We start from the raw sequence: 24,957 nt of genomic DNA, 5'->3' as shown, positions 1-24,957 counted from the left end.
GATGAAATTAATTAATGTCGTGGTTGAATGAAATTTAAGATGATTTGAATGGATTTTCAGCTTTGAGCGACACATCCTATATATTAAATTAGTTATCCGTTGAAAAGTTTGACATGTAAACGGACGCTTGTTTTGCCGAGGGGAAAAAAAAGAAGGCTTTTAATCGTCCGTACTTAATACTTCGTACCGTGGGAGTTGGAGAAAGCTGGCATCTCGAGAATCCTTTAATCTCCATGATCTATTATCTCCTCGAGAGAACAGTGGGTGAGAATTAGCCTTCCCTCGTAGGACCGGCATGGCTGTAGTTGAATTATTGCCAGGCGTATCTGAAGGCGGCGGCGGTGGCAGCACCATAAAGTCGACCCCGAAATGTTTCGCTGATAATGCGATTCCATGGACGAAATTACTCGGCGTAACGGCGTATATCGAGAGCCGAAGAGGGTGTGTAAGAAGGATAGAGAAAGAGGTTGGCCGTGATTCGTCGCAGCGGCGACGTTCTTTCCGCAGAAGGAATGAAAGAAGGAAGGAAAGAAAATTGAGAAATGAGAGAAATAAGAGGAAATCGAGGAATTCTCTGTGCGCAATCTTGAGTGTGTCGCACCATGCTATGCTCGGAAAACTTTCTTCTCTCTTTCTTTCTTTTTTCCGCTCTTTCAAAGAGTATGCTTTCTAACAGAGCGATGAATTATGCATAGACGTTTCCTATGATATTTTACGATATATATATATATATATATATATATATATATATATATATATATATCTTGAAGTCGTTGCGAATCTTTCTCCCAAATAGTATTTCTTTAATTATATTTTATAAGATCATTTATGACAAAGGTTTACTTTATGACAATGCTCTACTTACAAATTTTCTGTTCGATGAGAAATTTCATCGATGTACCTGTTGGCAGTATAGTAAGTGGCGCCACAACGTTTTTCACATCTATGACAAACCTCACAGGGTGCGAAGATCAACGCGAATAGTCGCACGATAGCGAGTGCATCTTCATTATAGGGTAATATCGAAGTTTTTGAAGAAAAGAAAACTGGGAACACGGTAAGTACAAATCCGTCGAACAAAACTTAAAATACATACAAGTTTCAAGAACATTAACAATTTTTCACAAATCGCTTATTTTTTGTTTACACGAACGAGTCAAAATCTGTACGATTTTATGCGAGCTTTTTCCAACTTCGAATTCAACATATGCGTTAACAAGAATTTTCTCGAATTTTCCTCGCTCAAGGGAACAAAGTTTGGAACATGTCCAGATAGATGCGATCACGAAGCAACACGGCCGTTGCTAGGAAGTGTTTGCTTTCGACCACACCCGTAGAATCCATAAACTTTTGTATCATCGACAACTCGTTATCTTTTATACATTGTCCAAGAAAAAAGAGAATTGAATAGGAAAATAGGATGGGATACTCTTAGAGCTGACGCACTCGAGAGAGTCTTTACTTTATTTTTTCTTAAGAATTTATGGATCTTCTCTCTTCCTCTTTCTCTCTTTTTTTACCTTTCCTGCCAACCGACATTCTTGCCACCTAGTAGATCGGATATTTCTGTTTTCTCTCTCTCTCTCTTTCTCTCTTCTACCCTCGTCAAAACTCGAACGAGCTTCGAGTATTCCCCTCTTTTCGACACTCTAACGTCGCGATATGACGAAAATCCATCCTGCCATCGCAGTAAGAAGACTTGGAGACAAAGCGAGCTTAGGGAGAAGAGGAGAAAGTAAAGGAGAAACGAAAGAAAGAGAAGAGAGAGAGAAAGAGAGAGAGAGGATAAAAGAAGATATGTCGATGTCAGCGAGATCGAAAATCTTCTTGCATATCGAGAAAGAAAGAGAAATCGGAGAAAGAAAAAAGAATGCCGTGCACAGCTCTCGGATAATATCCGAATATCGAGGCACTTTCAGTGCGAGGACTGCCACGCTCGTAAAGTAAGCTGATATGAATGCGTATGGCTCCATTTTACGTGTCTACACTTTAGAGAAGTTTCTCCTTTCTCTCTTCTCTCATCCTTTACATAGCTTTATCGACGGACGTGCCTTCGCGTCTACGTCGTACGTCACTCTTTGTCTCTCTCTATTCTCCTTCCCTTTCCTCGCAATAAGCGAGAGTATTGCACAAGGTCTCAGGTGGCAGAAAATCGGCTAGATGGAAGAGCGGAAACTATTGGCGCCATCTTCGAGGGGGTGTCCTTTCATTTATGTATATGTATGAGTGTGTATATATATATACACAATGCATAATGTGTTTGATTAAAATATACGCGCAATTATCTTTTTATGTTCTATTAAAATAGATTAAGTTTCCGTTAATATCTCTGAGTAATAAATGAACAAAATGTAGGCTTACATTATTATATGATTTTACTATTTTTCTTGATACGTTGTTCGTTGAAAGTAACGTCAAGACAAATCAATGAAAATCTCAAAGGTCACAATTTTCCTATTTCTTTGTTTCTTTTCCTCTTAGGATTCAAGAGACGCCTAGTCGTCGAATTTTCGAGGTCCCTCGTGAGAAACAAGCTGCAGAAGCAAGAATGTCGGATTCTGAGGGTAGTAGCGTCAGGAGCGTTCTCGATTCGGAGAAGTTTGAGGCTGAGAAGTCTGAGGAGGGCAGCGAGCCAGTGCCAACTTGGCAGAATCATCCATGTGACGAGAAAAAGGGGGAATTCGAGAAGCTCTTACAATCGATGATGGATTCTCGCGAGTCCTCGCAAGAGGAAGCCGAAAAGGAAGAGAACGAGGTTGATGAAAAAAACACGATAGGTAAGTGTTTCATTAGGACGTCCAATACGAATGAATTATTTCTCCAACATACAAAACGAATTGACCTATATTTGTCACAATTGGAGAAAATGAAAGAGAAATGAAAACGGTTAAACACCTTCGCGGAAGACGCTAAAAAAGCAATCCCTGAATGTTAGACGGGGGAAAAAGAAGGGTGCTGTGAATCTACTGGAGTCATTTACTGTCCATTCTTTGCTTTATTCGTATCAAGCAAGCGTAGGGTTAAAGAGAGAGAGAGAGAGAGAGAGAGAGAGAGAGAGAGAGAGAGAGAGAGAGAGAGAGAGAGAGAGAGAGAGAGAGAGAGAGAAAGAGATAACGGAAAGTTTGCTTTGGGAAAAGAAAGGGGGTGAGAGAGAGAGAAAGAAATAGAGAATAGACTTTCGAGAGAGAAGAGAACCCAGGTAACCTGTTGAGAGCTTCTGAAGAGGGCGAAAATGGAGAGCTTGCTGCAGCTTAACTTGGAGAATTTCCCAGACACACGCCAAGGGCATTAGAAGAGAAAGTGGTTGAAGTCAGTTTGTGTGTGCGCGCGCGCACGTCAAGAGAAAAGGAAATTTCTTTAGCCTAGGATAGGACCTTCTTGCGTCGAATTTTCCTTCTCTATTTTCTTCTTTATATCTCTTCTATTCTTAGGAATAAGAGACGCTAGCAGATGTTGTCTCTATTTTCTTCTTATATCTTTTCTTTTCTTAGAATACAACAGACGTTAGTAGATGCTGATCTTTTTCGAATACGGAAGAAGAGAAAGAGGACTTTACCAAAACTTATTTCTGATGCCGATAGTATATCTTCTGAAAAAATTAGCGACGTGGCAGAACGTGGATTGGTCGATTTTGACAAAATTCTTTCCTTGAGGGAGAATCAGAGAGAGAGAGAGAGAGAGAGAGAGAGAGAGAGAGAGAGAGAGAGAGAGAGAGAGAGAGAGAGAGAGAGAGAGAAAGGGAGAGAAAGAGAAAGAGGGATCGTGTCCGGAGATTAACTCTATTAGAAGGATAAAAATTACTGCGCAGAAGAAGCCCTCCGGTGGTCTTTACGTTCACGGAATAACGAACGATCGAGTCTTGATCGAAATATTAATCGGAATTGATGGTTCGCTTAGCTTTAGCTATGGTAAAGCTAATTAATAAATAAAAAAGATCTTTAAAGTCGAACGAATGAATCGAAATAACAAGATTAATTAATAGAGATGATTATATTTAGAATCAAAAGAATGAATGTATGGTGATTAAAATTTAAAACACACTGTATACGAGGCACGTACAACGTTCGTACGTACACCAGTCACCGTAAACTTGGATGTCACGAACCAAGAAAATTAAGCTCATAAAACGGGAAGCCGCAGAAACGCAATGGCGAACGTTTAATAGCATCGAGGACCGAAGTATCGTCACGCAATTTAGTAATGTCTTCTCCGGCAAAAGTCTAACTCGTTCTTCGTCCACAAAGACGAAGGCGGTACCTTGAAAATACTAGCATAATTAAAATAATAAATTCTGTTGTCGGAGCGCGACGCCCTTAGCGCCTAAATTAGTAACACAGAGTGGTACGTATCGTGAATTCTCTCTTGCGTTTCTCTAGCCGCAAAAGGCGTGTCTTGAATTATAAACGCTAGAGCGTCTCATATGTCCTCTCTCTTTCTCTTACTATTTTGTTCATCTTCATTCTCTTTCTCTTTTTTAGACAGATGCCTAATCCTGAAGATTGTAAGGAACCTTTGCGCGTCCAGGTCGCTCCAGATAGGGTTCTGATTTTATTAGGGAAATGTTCGTTAGGAAACGTACCTGGCGACGAGCCAATTCGATCTCACGCTTCGTCGAATTTATTCTCTGAAATTGCGGACTCTGAAGTGCCCGGCGAATCTGTGCTTTACCTTCCCTTTTTTCTTATTCGTCTTTGAGTAGAACTGGGCGATTTGGAAGACGTAGCGAAATTCGAGGATTCTAGCGTATTCCGACTGTGTACGACTCTCACCAAGGAATTTTCTCGACCGTTCTAAACGGGGAAACGTTGGAAGAGCCAACATACATCTGGGGATTATCATAATGTCGTTTGTCAGCCTGAAGCGTGTATAAGCGTGACGAGTACGTACTCGCGAAGTGACAGCTTTTCTCTTCCCCTCTTAAGCCTCCCTGAAAAGTTTCGGTGCGTCGCGTTGTATTCGGCAGATGTGTTTCTCTTTTTCTCTCTCTATCTCTTTTTATCTTTCGAATGCTTCAATATTCTCATTCGATCGGAGCGTCGAATTTATAGACGACGCCGTCCGTCGTCGATTCTTATTTGCTCTTGGTTTATTTCTGTCAATCAGGATTTTCCGATCGGACGAGGCCGAACGAGCTTCACGAGCGCTTCCAAGGAATTTTGAATCATTCACGAGTTGAATACTAAAAACGAAGGTTTGGATAATGCTTGTGAGTGTGTAAGCTTGTACTATTGATGTATTCTATCGAATTAACGGACATCGAATTAACAGAATCTTTGAACACAATTGAGAAACTTCGGAATAACAAACTTTTTAGGCCCCTTTATTTAGGCAATAAGGGTGCTTTGTTATGCGCGAGTCTATTGCGGGAACAAAGGGGTTTAACAAAATTTCTTACTGATAGATGACATTGGCAAACAACATTACCGAGGAACTATGAAGTGATGTTTATTTTTAGGGTTGATCTTCATGCATAAATAATAAGAAAATTAATAATGATCCTAAACCAAGCGGCAAATTAATTTATTCAAATGAACGTTCTTTTACATTGAGTTTCGGTTCGTCGCGACTAAGAAGAAGCCGGATATTTTTTCTCCTCGCGAAAAAGAAAAAGAAAGGAGGAGGAAGACGTTTCAAAGGCGTCGGTGGTATCGCGACGTCGGATCGACGAAGGCGTCCGTGAAAAATGACGTCGGGCTGAAAAGCTCCCTAAATAAGAAATCACTTTTGAAGTTGCACGGAGGGCGCATTATTCAGTCGCTAGGAAAAGTCGAAAGTAAAATGGCCATGGAACCGCACGAGATTCTCTGTCATCAATTTTCACGTCGCGTTGCGACAAAAAAGGGCGCGAAAAGCGTTTTACTGTAGAAAGGGAAGGGAATCGGGAATCGAGGAGAATCGAGGAGAATGTAGAATTATCAATTTTGTGTGCAGCACTGATAATCCGTGAGCTTGCTTTGTCGTTATAAAAAATGGAAGGATAATCAAAGCAATAAGACGCAAAGAGAGAATGAAAGATCGTATGTATGTTTTTTCATCGAATCATAAAGAGTATTTCACGATGATTAATCGAATGTATGTAATTAAAGAAAATAAATCAAAATAATTCATAAAGATACCGTCCATACCTATCCTGAATGTTTTTTTTTCGATATTATAGAGGAGAGAGACGTTCCAACATCTTTACTATCACAGTTATTTTTTGATTATCGTTTTTTGTTCGTCTTTTAATCCGATATGTACGATAAAGATTTGATAAGAACGAATTCTGTTTCGTACAGAGGGATACAAGATATGCTGGAATATGCGAATAGGAAATAATTCTACATGGAAGAATCGAAGAAGGAGAATGCGTTTGCCTGATATTTTTTCTAATATGACTAAAGTGAAATGAAAAGTATTCATCTTATATGCTTATTTTATATTCATGTAAAGATAATAAATGTACGAATACATCGATGGAGTATTTTATACATTAAAAATCTTACATATTGAAAAATATGCACTTGAAAAAAATAATTATAATATGAAATATCGAGTAGTTACAAAAATATTATTATTTCGTTTTCTTAAATCATGATTTGCTTTCTATATAATAAAATGAAAAGAATTGACCTATTTCCTTTCGGTAATTTATGTAGGCCAGTCGATATTTAACGTCGTTTAAGATTTTTTAATGTTTTTATTCTTTGTTTAATTTCTTTTCTATATGAATTTAAAAAAAATGAATATTATAAAATACCTTCGAAGAAATACTTTTTGTTATCGCCGATGATAATTCAAATGAGTAATTAAAAAAATTTGTAAAGTACACTCACTACTTTCGATTCCACAATTTCGTACAAATCAATTCAGCGGAACCTTCGTCCAAGTTTTCTAGAATAGTTTTCTCATCTTGAGGTCTTCTTCTGTAACGACTACGAAAGCTTCTTCGCGAGTAGAAATAAGGAAAGGATAAAGAGGACGGATCGCGTGCAATGTCAGCCGCGTTTCAGGACATTTCGTGCGTTCCGTGACAATAGGCTCACCAATAAGCGAGCGAGCCTTCTTCAAAGACACGATCGTTGCCAATAGTAGTGGCAACCGTACCAGGTTCAGTCCGTACCTGGTTTCCTGACCTGCTTGCAAAGCTTTAACGGAATATTATTGGAACTTATAAAAATTCAATCCTAACGAGTTATGAATATTAATTATTAAAAGAAGGACTCTGTTCATTTTGACAGAAGAAATGGCTGCGTCGGACGCACCAACGGATTTTCGTCTCGAATATATCGGTGGATTTGTACAAAAGTCTCTTAAATTAAAACCGGAGAAATGGGGAAAATTATTATTGACGGAAGAATATAGGACCGCTGTATTCGATTTTCTGGATAATCCACTACCAATGGCTCTCTTTGTTGTACTGACACCGAATGTTCAGCTGGTAGCATCCACTTCTTTTCCAATACCGTGTCAGAGAATGAAAGGTGAGAGAGACGGTAAAAGTAAGAACATACGATCTATTGGGTTTCATGGATCCTTAGATTGAACTCTCGATCGTAGGTCTTTATATCGTGAAAACGGTTAAAGCACCATTACCGAAAGAGAAAGGAGCCTACTCATCGATATTAATAATCGGTGATCTCTCTCATCGTGTGGTTGATCAATTGGCTACTTTGATCGATAACGTCTTTGCGCCACTTTTGAGTAATCCAAAGAATCACAAGGATCTACCGGATGTAGCGATTCAGGATATCTCTAGGCACGTACACTCTCTTAGAGGCACTTTGTATCAGGTAAGCTTTTACGTTGTACTTCTAAATGGATAATGAAGATTTTCATTTGATATGATATGTGATAAGTCGTGCGATATCAACGATTAAAACAACGTTTCTTCGAGATGATCAGGTGAAAGGTCAAGTGAATGGCAGGACAGTTCTACCAATGCCAGCCGGCTTGGAGAAGGTGACGGAGGTCGAGAGATTGGTCTCGACGGTAGGACCGCAGGCGGTCGATTTGTATCTGAAGAGCGCCATCGAGGGTGTAGTGATAAAGTGGGCTTATTTGGTGAATGACGTTGTCACTCACGAATCGAGCGCCGCTTTTGAGAACGGTCAACAACCAACGCCGAATGTTGAACTAGAATATTGGTCCGTTAAACTGGCGAATTTAAGGTGGAAGAGAAGTGAAGATCAAAAAAGGAAAGAAAAAATCATCAAAATTAAGAGAGCATAATATTTTTTTAGATATATCTACGATCAGCTTCAGGAAGACAGAGTAAAGAAAATGGCGACGATTTTAGAGAAAACCGACAGTGCTTATTTTCCATGCTTTCGAACGCTCTCAGAGAACGTCGTTGCTTCCTTGGAGGAAGCAAAGGACATATCCTTGTATTTGATGCCATTGGAGAAGTGTTTCAAGGCTATTGAAGAGACAGACTTTTCCGAAACGAAACCTTTGATGGCAGTTCTGATTCATTCTCTGGGATTAGCGTGGGCACATTCGAAATATTATCAGAGTTCCTCGAAACTGATCATCATGTTACGGCAAATATGTAATTTATTGATACAAGAGGCTCAAAAATTTCTCGATCCTACGTCAATTTTTCAGAGTGACGTGGACGAGGCACTTCAACGCGTACAGATATCGCGAGGTATGGTTCAACAAGATATTTAAAGCCAATACGATATAAATTTCGCCCTTTCAGATATTCTGGAAGAATTTAAACGTCAGTTCGAGGCAAGAAGAAACATGCCCGGTATGAAGCCTGAGGCACCACCTTGGTCTTTCAATTCTGGCGTCGTTTTCATACGTCTCGACGCGTTTCTCAAACGTTTGGCGGATATAGAGTGGCTTTTCGATACCGTTATAGAATTTTCCAAGCTCGAGAAAATCGAGATCGGTGGTATTCTTGGTCGATCGCTTAGTACAAGAATCATCGGTATTTTCAAGGAATTCCAACAACTTTTTGTTTCTTTTACGATACGAGCTAACGATGTTCTCGAGCCGGACGACGAAACTTTTGCCGTAGACTGTACAAAATTTAATTTATCCATTACCGATTTGGACAGTAAACTGGCAGCCATATTGTGTCAATCTTTCGATGACTGTGGTAATCTCGAGAGCGTGTTCAAAGTATGAAAACATTTCGTTGCAATAGTTACATAGTTAAAGCTTTTATAAACTGATATTCAAAAAACGATTTTAGCTGATCAATATCGCAGGATCGGTGTTAGATAGGCCGATGATACGTAAACAATTTAGCAACCGATACTCGAGGATTCTGGAACTTCTTAATATCGAATTGAACGTCGTCGAGGCTTTATTCAATCGTGGCACTAAAGGAGCTCTAACAGATCTTCCTCCTTTGACCGCTGCTTTAACCTTCACCAGTATGCTCAGACAACGAATCGATCTTCCTATTCAAAATTTCAAAGCTATACCAAATCCGTATGTAGAATCGAGTTTAATCGTTAAATTGAACTTTGCAGAAGATAATAATTTTACTTTTAGTATCGTTAATACGGAAGAGGGAATCGCTATAATCGAACGTTATGAAAGACTCATGAATATTTTTTCTGAAAAAGAAGAAAATCTTTTTGTGGAGTGGGCGGAAGCCGTCCCAAGGACAGTAGATACCGGTTTAGGTTGTAACTTAATGATCAGGGATCGACAGTCTATTTTACGATTGAATTTCGACCCCGACTTCTTAGCTATTTTGAAGGAAGTAAACTATTTGAAACATATGTCTCGTTCGGACATTCCTCAGGAAGCCTTAGAGGTACATATTTTTCATCATAATTGATAATCACGATAAAATCTATACATTGTAATATACACCTATTTAATAAATAATGTATCAGGTGTCCGAGAAAGCGGAGACCTTTAGAAAATTCCGTACATTACTTACCGCGACCATCGACTCTTATAATGACACTCGTAGATCGACGAGAAGCGTCGAGCATGATTTGATCGAATCAGAACTAGCGGAAATCGATTCTATGATATTCCAAGGTGAGTCCGAGTTTTGTTGGCGATCGGATGGACTTTCAGAATACATTGTGAAATTAGAAGAGCTTGTAAACGGACTTTGGAAACGTGTGAGAGCTTCTCAAACGAATATAGATAGAATTAAATTAATTTTGGAGCCTTGGACAAAAATGCCTCTTTTCGAGAGAAAGGATTGTCGCAAGGATACGTTGCTTTGTTTAGACGAAAGACAGGAAAGAGTGTCGAAACGTTACACTGATGTGAAAAAGGCTGCTGAGCAAATACATTCGTTGTTGGAGGAAAACAAGAAACTGTTTCAAATCAACGATGTTGAGAAGAACGCTTGGAAGGAGTACGTAAAATACGTAGACGATATTGTAATAGAGTCACTTCGCAAAGCCGTTGGTTGTACTCTTGGTTACCTGGCAGACAATATGGATTCAAGCGTTCAAAACGAACCACTTCTAGAAGCTAAATTAGAACTGAGAGAACCCGATCTTTATTATGTGCCTTCGTTGGAACCCGACGATCCTGATGGTCTCGAACAACTTACTGCTGGGTTATTGAACGATATCATTGGTATGGCCACGCTGATTCCACGACTGAAGGCCGACTATATTGGATATGCGGAGGAATTGGAAAACGATTCCGATGTCAAGGGAATGAAGAATGAAATTTTAGAAAGCTTGGCTACCGCGATAGATGAGGCGACCGACTTTTGTGGAACTTTTGAAGGTATCGTGATTACAACTTGCAGAAATAATTATCAAACGATGATCATTAACTTTTACTGAAAATAAATTTTGATCGTCTGAAATCAGGATACGCTTATCTTTGGCTCGAAGATAGGGATGTGGTGATGCAACAGTTTCTCGAATACAGTCGACAGTTAACGATAGAGGAAATGGAGATGGTAGCTGCTCAGGATCCCAAGGGTCCAGTGCGGTCTGCGCCGAAGAAGGAGCAATTCCGTGAACAAATCGATCTCTACGAGGGTCTTTATCTCGAGATCGAGGAAATGGATCTGTCGAGAGTGTTTTGCGGTTGGTTCAGAGTAGACCTACGACCCTTCAGACAGTCAGTCCTAAACATTGTTTGTAAATGGTCAAGTATGTTCAAGACACATATGGTTGATCGTGTTACTAGTAGTCTATCAGATCTTGGAGCGTTTATAAGGTATTAATAAAATAACATGGTGTACGTCTTTATTACTAAAATATGAACTTAATAGTACTTAATATCTATCTAGACGAGCGGACGAAGGATTATTGCAGCAAGTACAACCTGGAGATTATCTAGGACTTGTCAGTATTATGGGATATTTGATGCAAGTTAAAGAGAGACAACCTACGACGGACGAAATGTTCCAACCCCTGGAGGAAACCGTCGAGTTACTCAAGTTTTACGATCAAGACATTCCCGAGGAAGTGAATGTATTACTTCAAGAACTCCCAGAACAATGGGCCAACACGAAAAAATTGGCCCTCATGGTGAAACAACAGGTTGCCCCCTTACAAGCGAGTTCGTAAAACTTTTGCTAACTTTCTTAGATCTTTCTTTTCCTGATTGCAAACATTTTTTCAACGAAATCTCGTGCATAGGCGAGGTTTCCAGAATCCGTGGTCGCATTTCTGCATTTGATACCACGATAATGCTTTATCGCGAGGCATTCAAACGTTATGATTTTTTCAAATTTGACTGTCAAAATCCGTACGAATTGCTGGACGAAGCTCATAAGGAAATTCACATGTTGGAATGTCAAATGAAAGATATACAAGAGTCAGCCTCGTTGTTCGAGGTGAGTGTGCCGGAATTTAAGCAATTGAAACAATGTAGAAAGGAATTGAAGATGCTTAAGCAATTGTGGGATTACGTAAATATCGTATTGAGTAGTATAGACGGATGGAAAACTACTCCTTGGAGAAAAATCGATGTGGAAAATATGGACATCGAGTGTAAAAAATTTGCCAAAGAAATTCGAGGTCAGTAAGTTGACGATTAATACTTGGAATCTATGTACGGTTTTTTTTATTAAGAATTAAAATGAAATTAATGATATTTTTTACTTAATTAGCTTTAGACAAAGAAATGCGTCAATGGGATACTTACACATTGCTCGAAGCAACTGTGAAAAATATGTTAACGTCATTACGAGCGGTTGGAGAACTTCAAAATCCAGCGATTCGGGAAAGACATTGGAATCAATTGATGAATAGTACGAAGGTATTGGTGTTACGTGCCTGATAAAAATTTAATTTCTAGGATAAGTACAACTAAGAGATCATTATTAAAAAATTGTCTACATTTTAAGAAATTCATGATATTTTTTTATACCGATACTAGCAAACTTTTAATCGCGTACGTTGCATTAATGTATATTAGAATTAGTTGCACTGCTGTATATACGCTATCGATGTTGCAGAAATTGGGCTACATGACTCCAGAGATGACCGTAAGTTCACTGTATATAAAGTGCACTGTATAATATATTTTTTAATTATTGTATGAAATCATTTTTCAAACTATGCTTTAATATCATAATATCAGACATATCATTATTTTTTCAAACTATTTTAAGGCACTTTGATGGCTTAATTAATTTTTAATATATGTCTTTATAAATCGCTGCATCTCTCGAAATTAATTTAACCATTTATTAAAATAATCATAATCATAACGATCATTGTAAAGTATCATTGTATATTTTCTGAATAAATTCATTATACTTTTTCATGAGACTCCATTCATGGAACACGTTCCTATGATTTCATTGCTGTTGAAATGCACTCAATAAGTCTTGATCCTTTCTCTCCTGAAGTGGAAATATAAAAGATAGATTTTGTTCTGAACTGAGGCTAGACAAGATTCCACTGTGTAGGTACGGTTCGTAATGGATGAATCGACAAAGTTAGCCGATTTACTTGAACTGAATCTTCACGAATGCGAAGAAGAAGTGAAGAATATTGTGGATAAAGCAGTGAAAGAAATGTCGATGGAGAAGTATATGCGAGAATTGAACGTCACATGGTCGAAAATGGAATTTGAGAAAGAGATTCACGTTAGAACGGGTGCAACTTTGATCAGAGCGAGCGAAGAGCTAATCGAAACTTTGGAAGAAAATCAGGCACGCGTCACTTAACTTTTGTTTAAGAACATCAGTCTAAAAGAGACTTTATCGAATCTCAAGAAATTTTTTTCAGGTTCAATTACAAAATCTGATCACATCTAAGTTCATCGCGCATTTCTTGGAAGAGGTTTCAGCTTGGCAAAAAAAGTTAAGCATCGCCGATCAGGTAACCACCGTTTGGTTCGAAGTTCAACGAACTTGGATGCATTTAGAAAGTATTTTCATGTCCTCCGAGGACATTCGTCGTCAATTGCCTATAGATGCTGAGAGATTCAATAAAATAGATAAGGAATTCAAAGAGATGACGACAGAAATGGCGAAGACACCGAACGTGATCGAGGCAACAAATAAAGATGGTTTGGTAGCTGCTTTGGATATACTCCAAAAGGAGCTTATCTTATGTGAGAAAGCTTTGGCTGAGTATTTGGAAGCAAAACGTTTAGCCTTTCCTCGATTTTACTTTGTATCTTCGAGCGATTTATTGGACATATTGTCCAATGGAAATCAGCCGGAAATCGTAGCGAAACACTTGACGAAGTTGTTTGATTCGATGGCTCGATTGAAATTCGACTATTCGAACGAGGAGACGACTAAGCGTGTTTCAGGTGAATCTAGAGAATATGATTTTCAATTGAACATATAGTCCAACGTAAGTGAGAGATAAATTAGTATATCCGCTTTTAAAGGAATGTTCGCGAAGGACGGAGAGTATGTGGAATTTTGTAATTGCGAGATGATTTGCGATGGACCGGTCGAGGTTTGGCTGAATCGACTTCAACTTACCATGAGGGTTTCGATTCGGCATTATTTCAGTGAAGCCGTTATTGCTTACGAAGAAAAACCGCGAGAGCAATGGCTTTTCGATTACCCAGCTCAAGTTTCTCTCTGTGGTACACAGATCTGGTGGACAACTGAAGTTAATTTAGCCTTTGCTCGATTGGAGGAAGGTTACGATAACGCAATAAAGGATTACTTAAAGAAGCAGATCTCTCAGTTAAGTACTCTGATAACGTTATTAATCGGAGAACTTACAAAACAAGAGAGACAAAAAGTGATGACGATTTGCACGATAGACGTGCACTCCAGGGACGTCGTAACAAAGTTGGTTCAGTCGAAAGTAGAAACTGCTCAAGCCTTTCAGTGGCAAAGTCAATTGCGGCATCGTTGGGATGAGAAAGAGAAGGATTGCTTTGCCAATATTTGCGACGCCCAGTTTAAATATTCTCACGAGTATCTAGGAAATACTCCTCGGTAAGATACGAGATAAGATATATCCAGAAATTTTTGTCGTAATCTTCGATTATTATGAAATTATTTTTTTTATCGATCATTTAGATTAGTCATTACGCCACTGACCGATAGATGCTATATAACTTTAACGCAATCGTTACACTTGATCATGGGTGGTGGACCAGCTGGTCCAGCTGGTACGGGTAAAACAGAAACAACGAAGGATCTTGGTAGAGCTCTTGGAATTATGGTCTACGTCTTCAATTGTTCCGAACAAATGGATTACAAATCCTGTGGAAACATATACAAGGGACTGGCGCAAACGGGTGCTTGGGGTTGCTTCGACGAGTTCAATCGAATCACAGTCGAGGTACTCTCGGTCGTCGCTGTACAAGTGAAATCGATCCAGGACGCCATCAAGAATAAAAAGGAAAAATTCAATTTCATGGGTGAGATAATTGGATTGGAACCGACTGTAGGAGTATTCATAACAATGAATCCTGGTTACGCTGGTCGTACAGAATTACCGGAGAATTTGAAGGCTCTTTTTCGACCTTGCGCCATGGTCGTGCCCGATTTCGAACTAATTTGCGAAATTATGCTGGTAGCAGAGGGATTTCAGGAGGCAAGGGTACTCGCGAGAAAATTTATCACACTCTATACATTGTGCAAGGAATTGTTATCGAAACAAGACCATTACGACTGGGGTCTGAGGGCGATAAAGTCTGTTCTCGTAGTGGCAGGAAGCTTAAAAAGAGGTGATCCTGGTAGACCCGAAGAAGAAGTTCTCATGAGAGCTCTGAGAGACTTCAATATTCCTAAAGTAGTCTCGGACGATCTACCTGTCTTTATGGGCTTGATTGCGGATCTTTTTCCAGCCTTGGACGTACCCAGAAAACGAGACGTCGAGTTTGAGAAAATGGTTAAACAGGCTGCTACCGATGTCTCGTTACAACCAGAGGATGGTTTTATTCTGAAGGTTGTACAGTTAGAAGAATTACTCGAAGTAAGACATTCCGTATTTATAGTAGGCTCTGCTGGATCTGGGAAGACTCAAGTATGGAAGACCTTGTTTAGAACGTATCAGAATATTAAGAGAAAGCCAATATATAATGACTTGAATCCAAAAGCTGTGACCAACGACGAATTATTCGGAATTATCAATCCGGCCACTCGCGAATGGAAAGATGGTCTCTTTTCTGTGATCATGCGAGAACAAGCTAATTTGGGAGGCGATAATCCCAAGTGGATTTTGTTGGACGGTGATATCGATCCAATGTGGATCGAATCTTTGAACACTGTTATGGACGATAACAAGGTTCTTACTTTAGCAAGCAACGAGAGAATAGCGTTGACGCCAGCTATGAGACTGCTCTTCGAGATATCGAATCTTAAAACGGCTACTCCTGCCACTGTATCACGAGCTGGGATCTTATATATAAATCCGCAAGATTTAGGCTGGAATCCATATGTTACTAGCTGGGTCGAGAAGAGAAGCAATCCCGTTGAAAAATCCAATTTAGTGATGCTCTTTGACAAATATATTCCTACGTGTTTGGAAACTTTACGGAGCAGATTTAAAAAGATTACACCTATAGCTGATATGGCCCACGTAGAAATGTTATGCCATTTACTCAACTGTCTTCTAAAACCAGAATTAACGGCAACTGATTTTCTGAAAGATCATTACGAGCTTTACTTTGTATTCGCAGCTGTTTGGGCATTTGGTTCGGCCATGTTTCAAGACCAGACTATCGATTATCGAATAGAATTCACCAAATGGTGGGTGAACGAGTTCAAACAGATTAGGTTCCCATCGCAAGGCACTGTTTTTGATTACTACATCGATTCGGAGACAAAAGACTTCGTTTTGTGGACCGAACGTCTTCCGAAGTTCGAGCTAGATTCAGAAATGCCTTTACAAGCCGTTTTAGTTTATACGTCCGAATCTATAAGAATAAAATATTTTCTCGATTTACTAATGCCCGAAAAACATCCTGTAATGTTAGTTGGTTCTGCAGGTTGTGGAAAAACCGTTTTGATTTCCGATAAACTCTTACAGCTATCAGAGAATTATGCGATTTCGAACGTGCCATTCAATTTTTACACGACATCGGAAATGTTACAAAAAATCCTGGAAAAGTCCTTGGAGAAGAAGGCAGGTAGGAATTACGGTCCACCAGGAAACAAAAACTTGGTTTACTTCATCGATGATATGAATATGCCGGAAGTTGATACTTACGGTACCGTCCAACCTCACACGTTAATTCGTCAGCATTTAGATTACGGTCATTGGTATGACAGAACGAAACTAACACTGAAAGACATACATAATTGTCAATATGTGAGTTGCATGAATCCTACGGCGGGATCTTTCACGATCAATCCGAGATTGCAAAGACACTTTGTTGTTTTTGCTGTTAGTTTTCCTAATACCGAATCTCTGACAACGATTTATGCCTCGATATTGTCACAGCATCTTGCAAACGTGGAACATAGGTGACTGATAAGAGAATACTTTTTATGTAAATCCTTATAAATGCGCAGTATTTTGTTCTTATTTATCATTATTTCTAGATTTCCACTTTGCGTCACCGAACTCTGTTCCAATATCGTTCAAGCCTCGATTCAACTGCATCATCGTTGCGCACAGATGTTCCTACCAACAGCCGTCAAGTTTCATTATGTTTTTAATCTCCGCGATCTTTCCAACTGTTTCCAAGGTTTGTTGTTCAGCGGTAACGAGTGCTTGCAATCGTCGATCGATTTAATAAGACTTTGGATGCATGAGACTCACCGAGTTTACGGAGATAAATTGGTAGATGAAAAAGATATAGAAACTTTTTCGAAATTGCAATTGGATATTCTGAAAAAGAATGTGGAAGAAGTCGACGAGGGTTCGATTCTGGAGAAGCCAAATATTTATTGTCATTTCGCAGGTTTTCTTTGCTATTAAAGTAACTAGAGATAATTCGAATAATTTTGATCGTGCAATAAAATATACTTTAGGAGGAGTTGGTGAACCAAAATATATGCCAATAAAAGATTGGGCTACGTTGCATCGATTACTATCCGAAGCTATGATCAGTTACAACGATCTTGTAGCTGCTATGAATTTAGTACTCTTCGAAGATGCCATGATGAATGTTTGCCGCATAAACAGGATATTGGAATCGCCAAGAGGAAGCGCACTGCTGGTTGGCGTCGGTGGTTCTGGCAAACAGAGCCTTTCCCGTTTGGCTGCCTTCATAAGCTCACTGGAAGTCTTCCAGATTCAATTGAAGAAGGGTTACGGCATCATCGATCTTAAATTGGAACTCGCATCGCTATATTTGAAGTCGGGATTAAAAAATCTTGGTATTGTCTTCCTCATGACCGATGCTCAAGTACCAAACGAGCAATTTCTTGTACTGATTAACGATATGCTCGCGTCTGGTGAAGTTCCCGATCTTTTCGCTGAAGACGAAATAGAAAATATAATAGCAGGTATATTTTTATATTGGTAAGTTGCAATAGACAAAGTTGACGCTTAAAGTTGATGATTTTGTTGAATCACAGGCGTGCGAAATGAAGTCAAGGGAGCCGGCATGCTCGATACTCGCGAGAATTGTTGGAAATTCTTTATCGATCGCGTACGACGTCAATTGAGAATTGTTTTATGCTTTTCACCGGTTGGATCCACATTGAGAGTCAGATCTCGAAAATTTCCGGCTATAGTAAATTGTACAGCGATCAATTGGTTTCACGAATGGCCTCAAGAAGCTTTGATGTCAGTTTCGAAAAGATTTCTGCAAGAACTTAATGAACTCTCAGAGAGTTACAGGTTAATTATCTTTTACTAAACAGCAAGGTCGTAATATTTTCATACATGCGAAATTACGTTTTATATAGGGAATCGGTTGCAAAATTTATGGCCCACGCTCACACGAGTGTCAATACAGCTAGTCGACACTATTTAGCTAGCGAACGTCGTTATAATTACACGACTCCTAAATCTTTCTTGGAACAGATCAGTCTCTATACGAGACTTTTAAAAACCAAATCTAACGAGCTTCGTGCAAGCGTCGTGAGATTAGAAAATGGTCTGGATAAGCTTAGATCGACGGCAGTGCAAGTAGATGGCTTGAAAGAGAAGTTGGCCGTACAAGAAATGGAGTTACAACAAAAAAACGAAGCTGCTGATGCTCTGATTACCATTGTCGGAGTTGAAACGGAGAAGGTTCAAACGGAAAAAGCGCTAGGTAATTATTTTAACGAAATAGAAACAGGACATATAAAAATATCAATAAATTTTTCAGCCGACGAGGAAGAATCCAAAGTGGCTATAATAGCCGAGGAAGTATCGAAGAAGCAAAAGGATTGCGAGGTGGATTTAATGAAAGCCGAGCCTGCCTTATTGGCAGCCCAAGAAGCTTTGAATACATTAAATAAAGCGAACCTCACCGAATTGAAGTCGTTCGGTTCGCCACCTGGTGCCGTGACAAACGTGACAGCGGCTGTAATGGTTTTGCTCGCACCAAATGGAAAAGTTCCGAAAGATAGAAGCTGGAAAGCAGCGAAGGTATCGCCCTATAAAATTATTTGAACATTTTCCGACGTTAACTTTTTTTGTACGTTCCTAGATCGTCATGGCGAAAGTCGATACTTTTCTCGATGCTTTGATCAATTATGATAAGGAAAACATCCATCCGGAAGTTATAAAGGCAATACAACCGTATCTAAAGGACTCGGAATTCGAGCCGGAATTCGTGAGATCGAAATCTGCCGCTGCTGCTGGGTTGTGCGCTTGGGTGATCAATATCATCAAGTTTTACGAAGTTTTTTGTGATGTTGAACCTAAGAGGAAGGCACTCGCCCAAGCGAACGCTGAGTTGGCTGCTGCGCAAGACAAATTGTCAGTCATTAAACGAAAAGTTTCTGTGAGTGCTCTGATTATCAGACAAAGTGGCTTTGACTTTTCAAGGATCTCATTTTTTCTTTTCCAATAGTCTTTGGAAGAACAGTTAGCCAAATTAACCGCAGACTTTGAACAAGCGACGTCTGAAAAATTGAAATGTCAACAGGAAGCAGATGCAACTAATGCAACGATTGCACTTGCAAACAGGCTAGTCGGTGGCTTGGCATCTGAGAACGTTCGTTGGGCTGAATCTGTAGCAAGGTAAAAAAAAGTAATAAACATCAAACGTAAAGGAAAGAAAATAAGGATAATTATAAGTGTTAAAAAATATTAGTTTCATGCAGCAGGCATCCACTCTACCGGGAGATGTTCTTTTGGTAACAGCATTTATATCATATGTTGGTTGCTTTACGAAACAATTCCGTCAAGATTTGTTGAATAAGCAGTGGTTACCATTTTTACGAAACTTGGAACCTTCCGTACCAATTACCGAAGGACTGGATCCTCTATCATTATTGACAGACGACACGCAAATCGCAAAATGGAATAACGAGGGCTTACCAAACGACAGAATGTCAACAGAAAATGCTACCATTCTAATTAGCTCGGATCGTTGGCCACTAATGATAGATCCACAGGTAATCCAATAATTATCCATCGAACTAACAAGTAATAATTAATATGTTTGTTATTAACGCAGCTTCAAGGGATCAAATGGATCAAAGAAAAATACGGCGAGGAGTTACGAATTATTAGATTAGGTCAGCGAGGTTATCTCGAAGTAATCGAGCATTCTTTGGCCGCTGGTTCCACAGTACTCCTCGAAAACATTGGTGAAAGCGTTGATCCCGTGTTGGACACGTTGTTAGGACGAAATCTGATAAAAAAAGGTCGGGCCATTAAGATAGGCGATAAAGAAGTGGAATACAATTCTAACTTCCGACTGATACTTCATACAAAACTGGCCAATCCTCATTATAAACCAGAGATGCAAGCTCAGACGACATTAATCAATTTCACCGTGACGAGAGATGGCCTTGAAGATCAGCTGCTTGCAGAAGTCGTGAAAGCTGAAAGACCCGATCTAGAGGAACTTAAAGCGGAGCTAACGAGACAGCAAAATGATTTTAAAATTACACTGAACAGTTTGGAAGATTCTCTTCTCTCAAGGTAATTTATGATTACATCCTAAAATTTCATAACTTTTTATCCGTTGATTTGGCTATAATCGCAATATATTATCGTAGATTGTCATCAGCTGGTAGCAATGTTCTCGAGGACACGTCATTGGTTGAAAATTTAGAAACCACGAAGAAGACAGCGGCAGAAATAGAGTCTAGGGTCACCGAAGCTCGTGGAACAAGTCGAGAAATCGATGCTGCTCGTGAACTTTATCGACCAGCCGCAGCCAGAGCTTCCTTGCTGTATTTCATTTTAAATGATTTGAACACTATAAATCCAATCTACCAATTCTCGCTGAAGGCTTTCAGCGTAGTATTTCAAAATGCTATTTCGAAAGCCGAGCCTGCGGCCAACGTTAACGGTAGAGTTCAAAATCTCATAGACTGTATAACCTACTCAGTTTTCATGTATACCACAAGGGGACTCTTCGAATGCGATAAATTGATTTTTACTTGTCAAATGGCCTTTCAAATTCTCTTAGCTCGTAATGAAGTTACTCCTGGCGAGCTCGACTTCCTTTTAAGATTTCCCATAACTCCTCACGTTACATCTCCCGTTGATTTTCTCACCAATACCAGTTGGGGTGGAATTAGAAGTCTCGCTACTAGAGAAGAATTTCGGTGAGCGAAAAAGCAAGACTAAATAATGGAATAGAACAAAATATTTTTAAATAAAATCTCGTTACAGTAACTTGGATAGAGACATAGAGGGTTCGACGAAGCGTTGGAAAAAATTCGTTGAGTGTGAGTGCCCAGAGCGAGAGAAATTTCCACAGGAGTGGAAAAATAAAACAGCGATACAAAGGCTGTGTATGTTGAGAGCTCTTCGGCCTGATCGAATGACTTACGCTATTACCGCTTTTATCGAGGAGAAACTCGGTCCAAGATATACCGAAGGGAGGACAGTGGAGTTTGTGAAATCTTTCGAAGAGGCTAGTCCTAGTACTCCTATATTTTTTATCCTCTCACCTGGCGTCAATCCTCTCAAAGTAAAGTAATTTTTTCAACATGTCCCCAAATAAGTGTCTACCAACCTTATTTATCTTCTCTCATGTTATTTCAGGATGTAGAAGACCTCGGTCAACGATTAAAGTTCACGTCGGACAATCAAAATTTCCACAACGTTTCTCTTGGTCAAGGACAAGAGACTGTAGCTGAACAAGCCATGGACATAGCAGCTAAGAATGGCCATTGGGTGATACTACAGAATATACATCTCGTTAAGAAGTGGTTACCTTTGTTAGAAAAAAAATTAGAAACAACCGCTGATGGCTCTCATGAAGATTATAGAGTTTTTATGAGCGCCGAACCAGCAGGTTCGCCTTCCGGCCATATAATCCCTCAGGGTATCCTAGAATCGTCTATCAAAATCACGAACGAGCCACCGACTGGCATGCAGGCGAATCTACACAAAGCCTTGGATAATTTCACCCAAGAGACCCTAGAAATGTGCACCAAGGAAGCAGAATTCAAAGCTATTTTGTTCTCTCTCTGTTACTTTCACGCTGTAGTAGCTGAACGACGAAAGTTTGGCCCTCAAGGATGGAACAAGATCTACCCTTTCAACGTTGGTGACTTGAATATTAGCGTTAGCGTGCTCTATAATTATTTGGAAGCAAGTCCGAAGGTACCTTGGGAGGATCTAAGGTTGGTACTTCATAAAAACAATTCTCAAAATAAAGTCCGTCGAAAAAAATCCATTTTATAGAGAATTTATTTCGTACTTAAAGGTATCTCTTTGGTGAAATCATGTACGGTGGACACATAACGGACGACTGGGATAGGAGACTCTGCGTTTCTTATCTCGAAGAATTCCTACAAGCAGATTTAGTCGACGGAGAATTACAATTAGCGCCAGGTAAAATGCTTCTTTCTTATTAAACGAAATCTACTGATTTCAATTCAACAAATTTATTTCTTTTAAAGGTTTTCCAGCACCACCCAACACAGATTTAGCTGGCTATCATGCTTACATAGACGAAGTTATACCTCCGGAATCTCCATACTTGTATGGGTTACATCCAAACGCTGAGATAGGTTTTCTAACGATGACGGCTGAAAATTTATTTAAAACTGTATTCGAAATGCAGCCTAGAGATGCCGGTAGTTCTGGAGGACAGACAGTAACCAGAGAAGACAAGGTACATCGATAATTTGTAGTTTATTTGAATACTCTAATTAATCGAATGATGGTTTAACAGGTGAAACAAATGTTGGACGAAATAATGGAGAAATTACCGGAAGAGTTCAACATGTCCGAAATAATGGGAAAGGTCGAAGAGCGTACACCTTACGTGATAGTCGCCTTCCAGGAGTGCGAGAGGATGAATTATTTGACGAGCGAGATCAAACGGTCGCTACGTGAGCTGGATTTAGGATTGAAGGGTGAACTGACGATTACATCAGACATGGAGGATCTGGAGAACGCTTTGTTTCTCGATCAAGTTCCACCCGTTTGGACGATGAGAGCCTATCCTTCTTTGTTGGGTCTTACGAGTTGGTTCGTCGACTTATTATTGAGGTTGAGAGAATTGGAAAGCTGGTCTACCGACTTTGTTGTAAGAGAAAATATAACATGCTTTTTTCTTTGAATGTTATCGCTATTGAATAATACTTCCGAGCAATTTACGAAGAACCTTGTAATTCTTGTTTAGTTACCAGCCTCAGTCTGGCTCGCGGGTTTCTTCAATCCTCAATCATTATTGACAGCGATCATGCAATCAACGGCCAGGAGGCAGGAATTACCGTTAGACAAAATGTGCCTTCACTGCGACGTGACGAAGAAGAACAAAGAGGAATTTACGTCAGCGCCGAGAGACGGTGCATACGTCCATGGAATTTTTATGGAAGGGGCTAGGTGGGATGTCCAGACTGGGATCATAATCGATTCCAAGTCGAAAGAATTGTTTCCTATGATGCCGGTTATAAACGTACGAGCTATTACACAAGATAAGCAAGATTTGAGAAACATGTACGAGTGTCCAGTTTACAAAACTCGTACACGAGGGCCTACTTACGTTTGGACTTTCAATCTTAAGACCAAGGACAAGCCTGCTAAATGGACTTTGGCTGGCGTTGCACTCTTGCTTCAAACTTAAATTCTTTCTTCACTTGTAAAATAACGATTGTACCTGAACAAGTATAATAAAATGATGTGCCCGTAAAATATATCCATAGAAAATATATACTCGTTCACAAAAGAAACGAGTACATGAAAGCTTTTGTGTTTCGAAGAACACTCCCGAGGAAAGAGACGGAGACTTTAATCTCGTCTCGTCACTTAGCCTAATCGAAGTCGTTGCTCAGCCGCGATTACTCGACGTAAATAGGACGTGGATCGTCCGACGGTAGTCTCGGAAGACCGGATGGGAAGGCAGGCCACACGAAAATACCAGGACATCGACTAATCGAGCGAAGGTTAATAAAACGAAAGACGGAGGAAACTAACTCGAAGTCTCGGAGGAGGCTTCCTCCCTCCTCGAATGAAAGGGCCGATTTTTTTACGATGGGGAAAAAGAAATTATCCGTCATTCGTAGAAACTGCTTTCTTGAAGAAGAAAGAACAAAAGAGAGAGAAAGAGGGAGAGGAAAAGAAAAAGAAGGAAGATCAATACCAAGTGGTAGGAGTAGTAAACAAAAGCCGAAATTTAACCGGCTACAAAGTATCGGTCAATTTAATTTACGAGTCTCGAAACACGGACTGAGAGAGAGAGAGAGAGAGAGAGAGAGAGAGAGAGAGAGAGAAAGAGAGAGAGAGACAAAGAGAGAAAGAGAGCGAGCGAACGAGATAGAAAAGGCTCTGAGACGAGCTGTAAGGAACAGAAAGATGGTAGTGGTAAGAGATACAAGATTTATCCACCTTGGAGACATAAAAGCTTTCAGATTGCGGCGCTGGATCAAAATTGTATCGTGTTAGCGAAAGAAATTAGATTTCCCTTCCAGCAGTCACCGTCCAGGGGTAAGAAAACCGTGCAACTTTCGTCGTCGTCGTTGTCGTCGTTGTCGACGAGAAACGATTTTCCAAAATAGAATGGAACCCTCCATCAAATATGCAGAGGTTATTAGCTCGGGAAGGAGCGAAGAAAAATGTTTGCTCTTCTCCCTTTCCTTACTTTGATACAGCCCTTAGCGCCGAAGGGAACGGCCGTGCTCTCGATAAACTCAAGAAGCTTCGTAGGTAGACCAAATTCGAGCGCTCTCAAAGTACCACTTTCGAGAGATCCCAGGTGAAAGAATTTCTCTAACTCTATCGTTAGAGAAAGGAAAAGAATAACTTCTGTTTTAGATGGGAGAGAGAATGGGATATTAAAGCTGGTTCATAAATCCCATCAGATGTAAAGGCAAAGAGAGGGAAGAAAAAATTATCGGCTCTTTAATGAAGCTTGGTGATTGGTTCGGAAACACTCTCAACATCGCGATTTCGCGTTCGATCGTAGTTCTCTCTTTCTTTCTCATTTTCTTTTTTTTTGCTCTCTCTCTCTCTCTCTCTCTCTCTCTCTCTCTCTCTCTCTGTTGCCTACCAGACTTCAATCACGCTTTTCATTAAGCCGTGCCCG

The 24,957-nt window shown here is 39.8% G+C and overlaps 1 protein-coding gene across 1 annotated transcript; it reads left to right on the top strand.

Moving 5' to 3' along the window:
- The first annotated feature begins 968 nt into the window (after positions 1-968).
- LOC127072984 (dynein beta chain, ciliary) lies at positions 969-23,696 on the top strand. Its single transcript, XM_051013916.1, has 34 exons — positions 969-1,057; positions 2,482-2,777; positions 7,221-7,463; positions 7,540-7,772; positions 7,885-8,150; positions 8,223-8,629; positions 8,684-9,111; positions 9,185-9,426; positions 9,490-9,757; positions 9,840-10,701; positions 10,788-11,142; positions 11,216-11,487; positions 11,568-11,948; positions 12,041-12,189; positions 12,845-13,090; positions 13,167-13,698; positions 13,780-14,344; positions 14,429-16,822; positions 16,901-17,262; positions 17,333-17,809; positions 17,882-18,146; positions 18,215-18,564; positions 18,622-18,884; positions 18,946-19,242; positions 19,312-19,481; positions 19,555-19,858; positions 19,921-20,390; positions 20,468-21,022; positions 21,090-21,390; positions 21,465-22,048; positions 22,132-22,259; positions 22,328-22,542; positions 22,603-22,959; positions 23,056-23,696. Exons 2-34 carry the CDS (start codon positions 2,549-2,551, stop codon positions 23,497-23,499), a joined length of 13,614 nt encoding a protein of 4,537 aa, XP_050869873.1. The 5' UTR covers positions 969-1,057; positions 2,482-2,548; the 3' UTR covers positions 23,500-23,696.
- Positions 23,697-24,957: the final 1,261 nt, after the last annotated feature.

The sequence above is a fragment of the Vespula vulgaris genome, chromosome 2 (genome assembly GCF_905475345.1).
Source record: "Vespula vulgaris chromosome 2, iyVesVulg1.1, whole genome shotgun sequence".
Classification (NCBI taxonomy): Eukaryota; Metazoa; Arthropoda; class Insecta; order Hymenoptera; family Vespidae; genus Vespula; species Vespula vulgaris.
The sequence above is the reverse complement of the archived record's forward strand: the minus strand, read 5'-3'. Positions and strand labels throughout refer to the sequence as shown.

Excerpts from the sequence above, each read along its gene's own strand:
- LOC127072984 (XM_051013916.1), top strand. The coding sequence starts at position 2,549 with ATGTCGGATTCTGAGGGTAGTAGCGTCAGGAGCGTTCTCGATTCGGAG. Across the intron at positions 9,112-9,184 it reads ATCTCGAGAGCGTGTTCAAA|CTGATCAATATCGCAGGATC; the intron begins GTATGAAAACAT and ends AAACGATTTTAG. Across the intron at positions 18,147-18,214 it reads GAACTCTCAGAGAGTTACAG|GGAATCGGTTGCAAAATTTA; the intron begins GTTAATTATCTT and ends CGTTTTATATAG.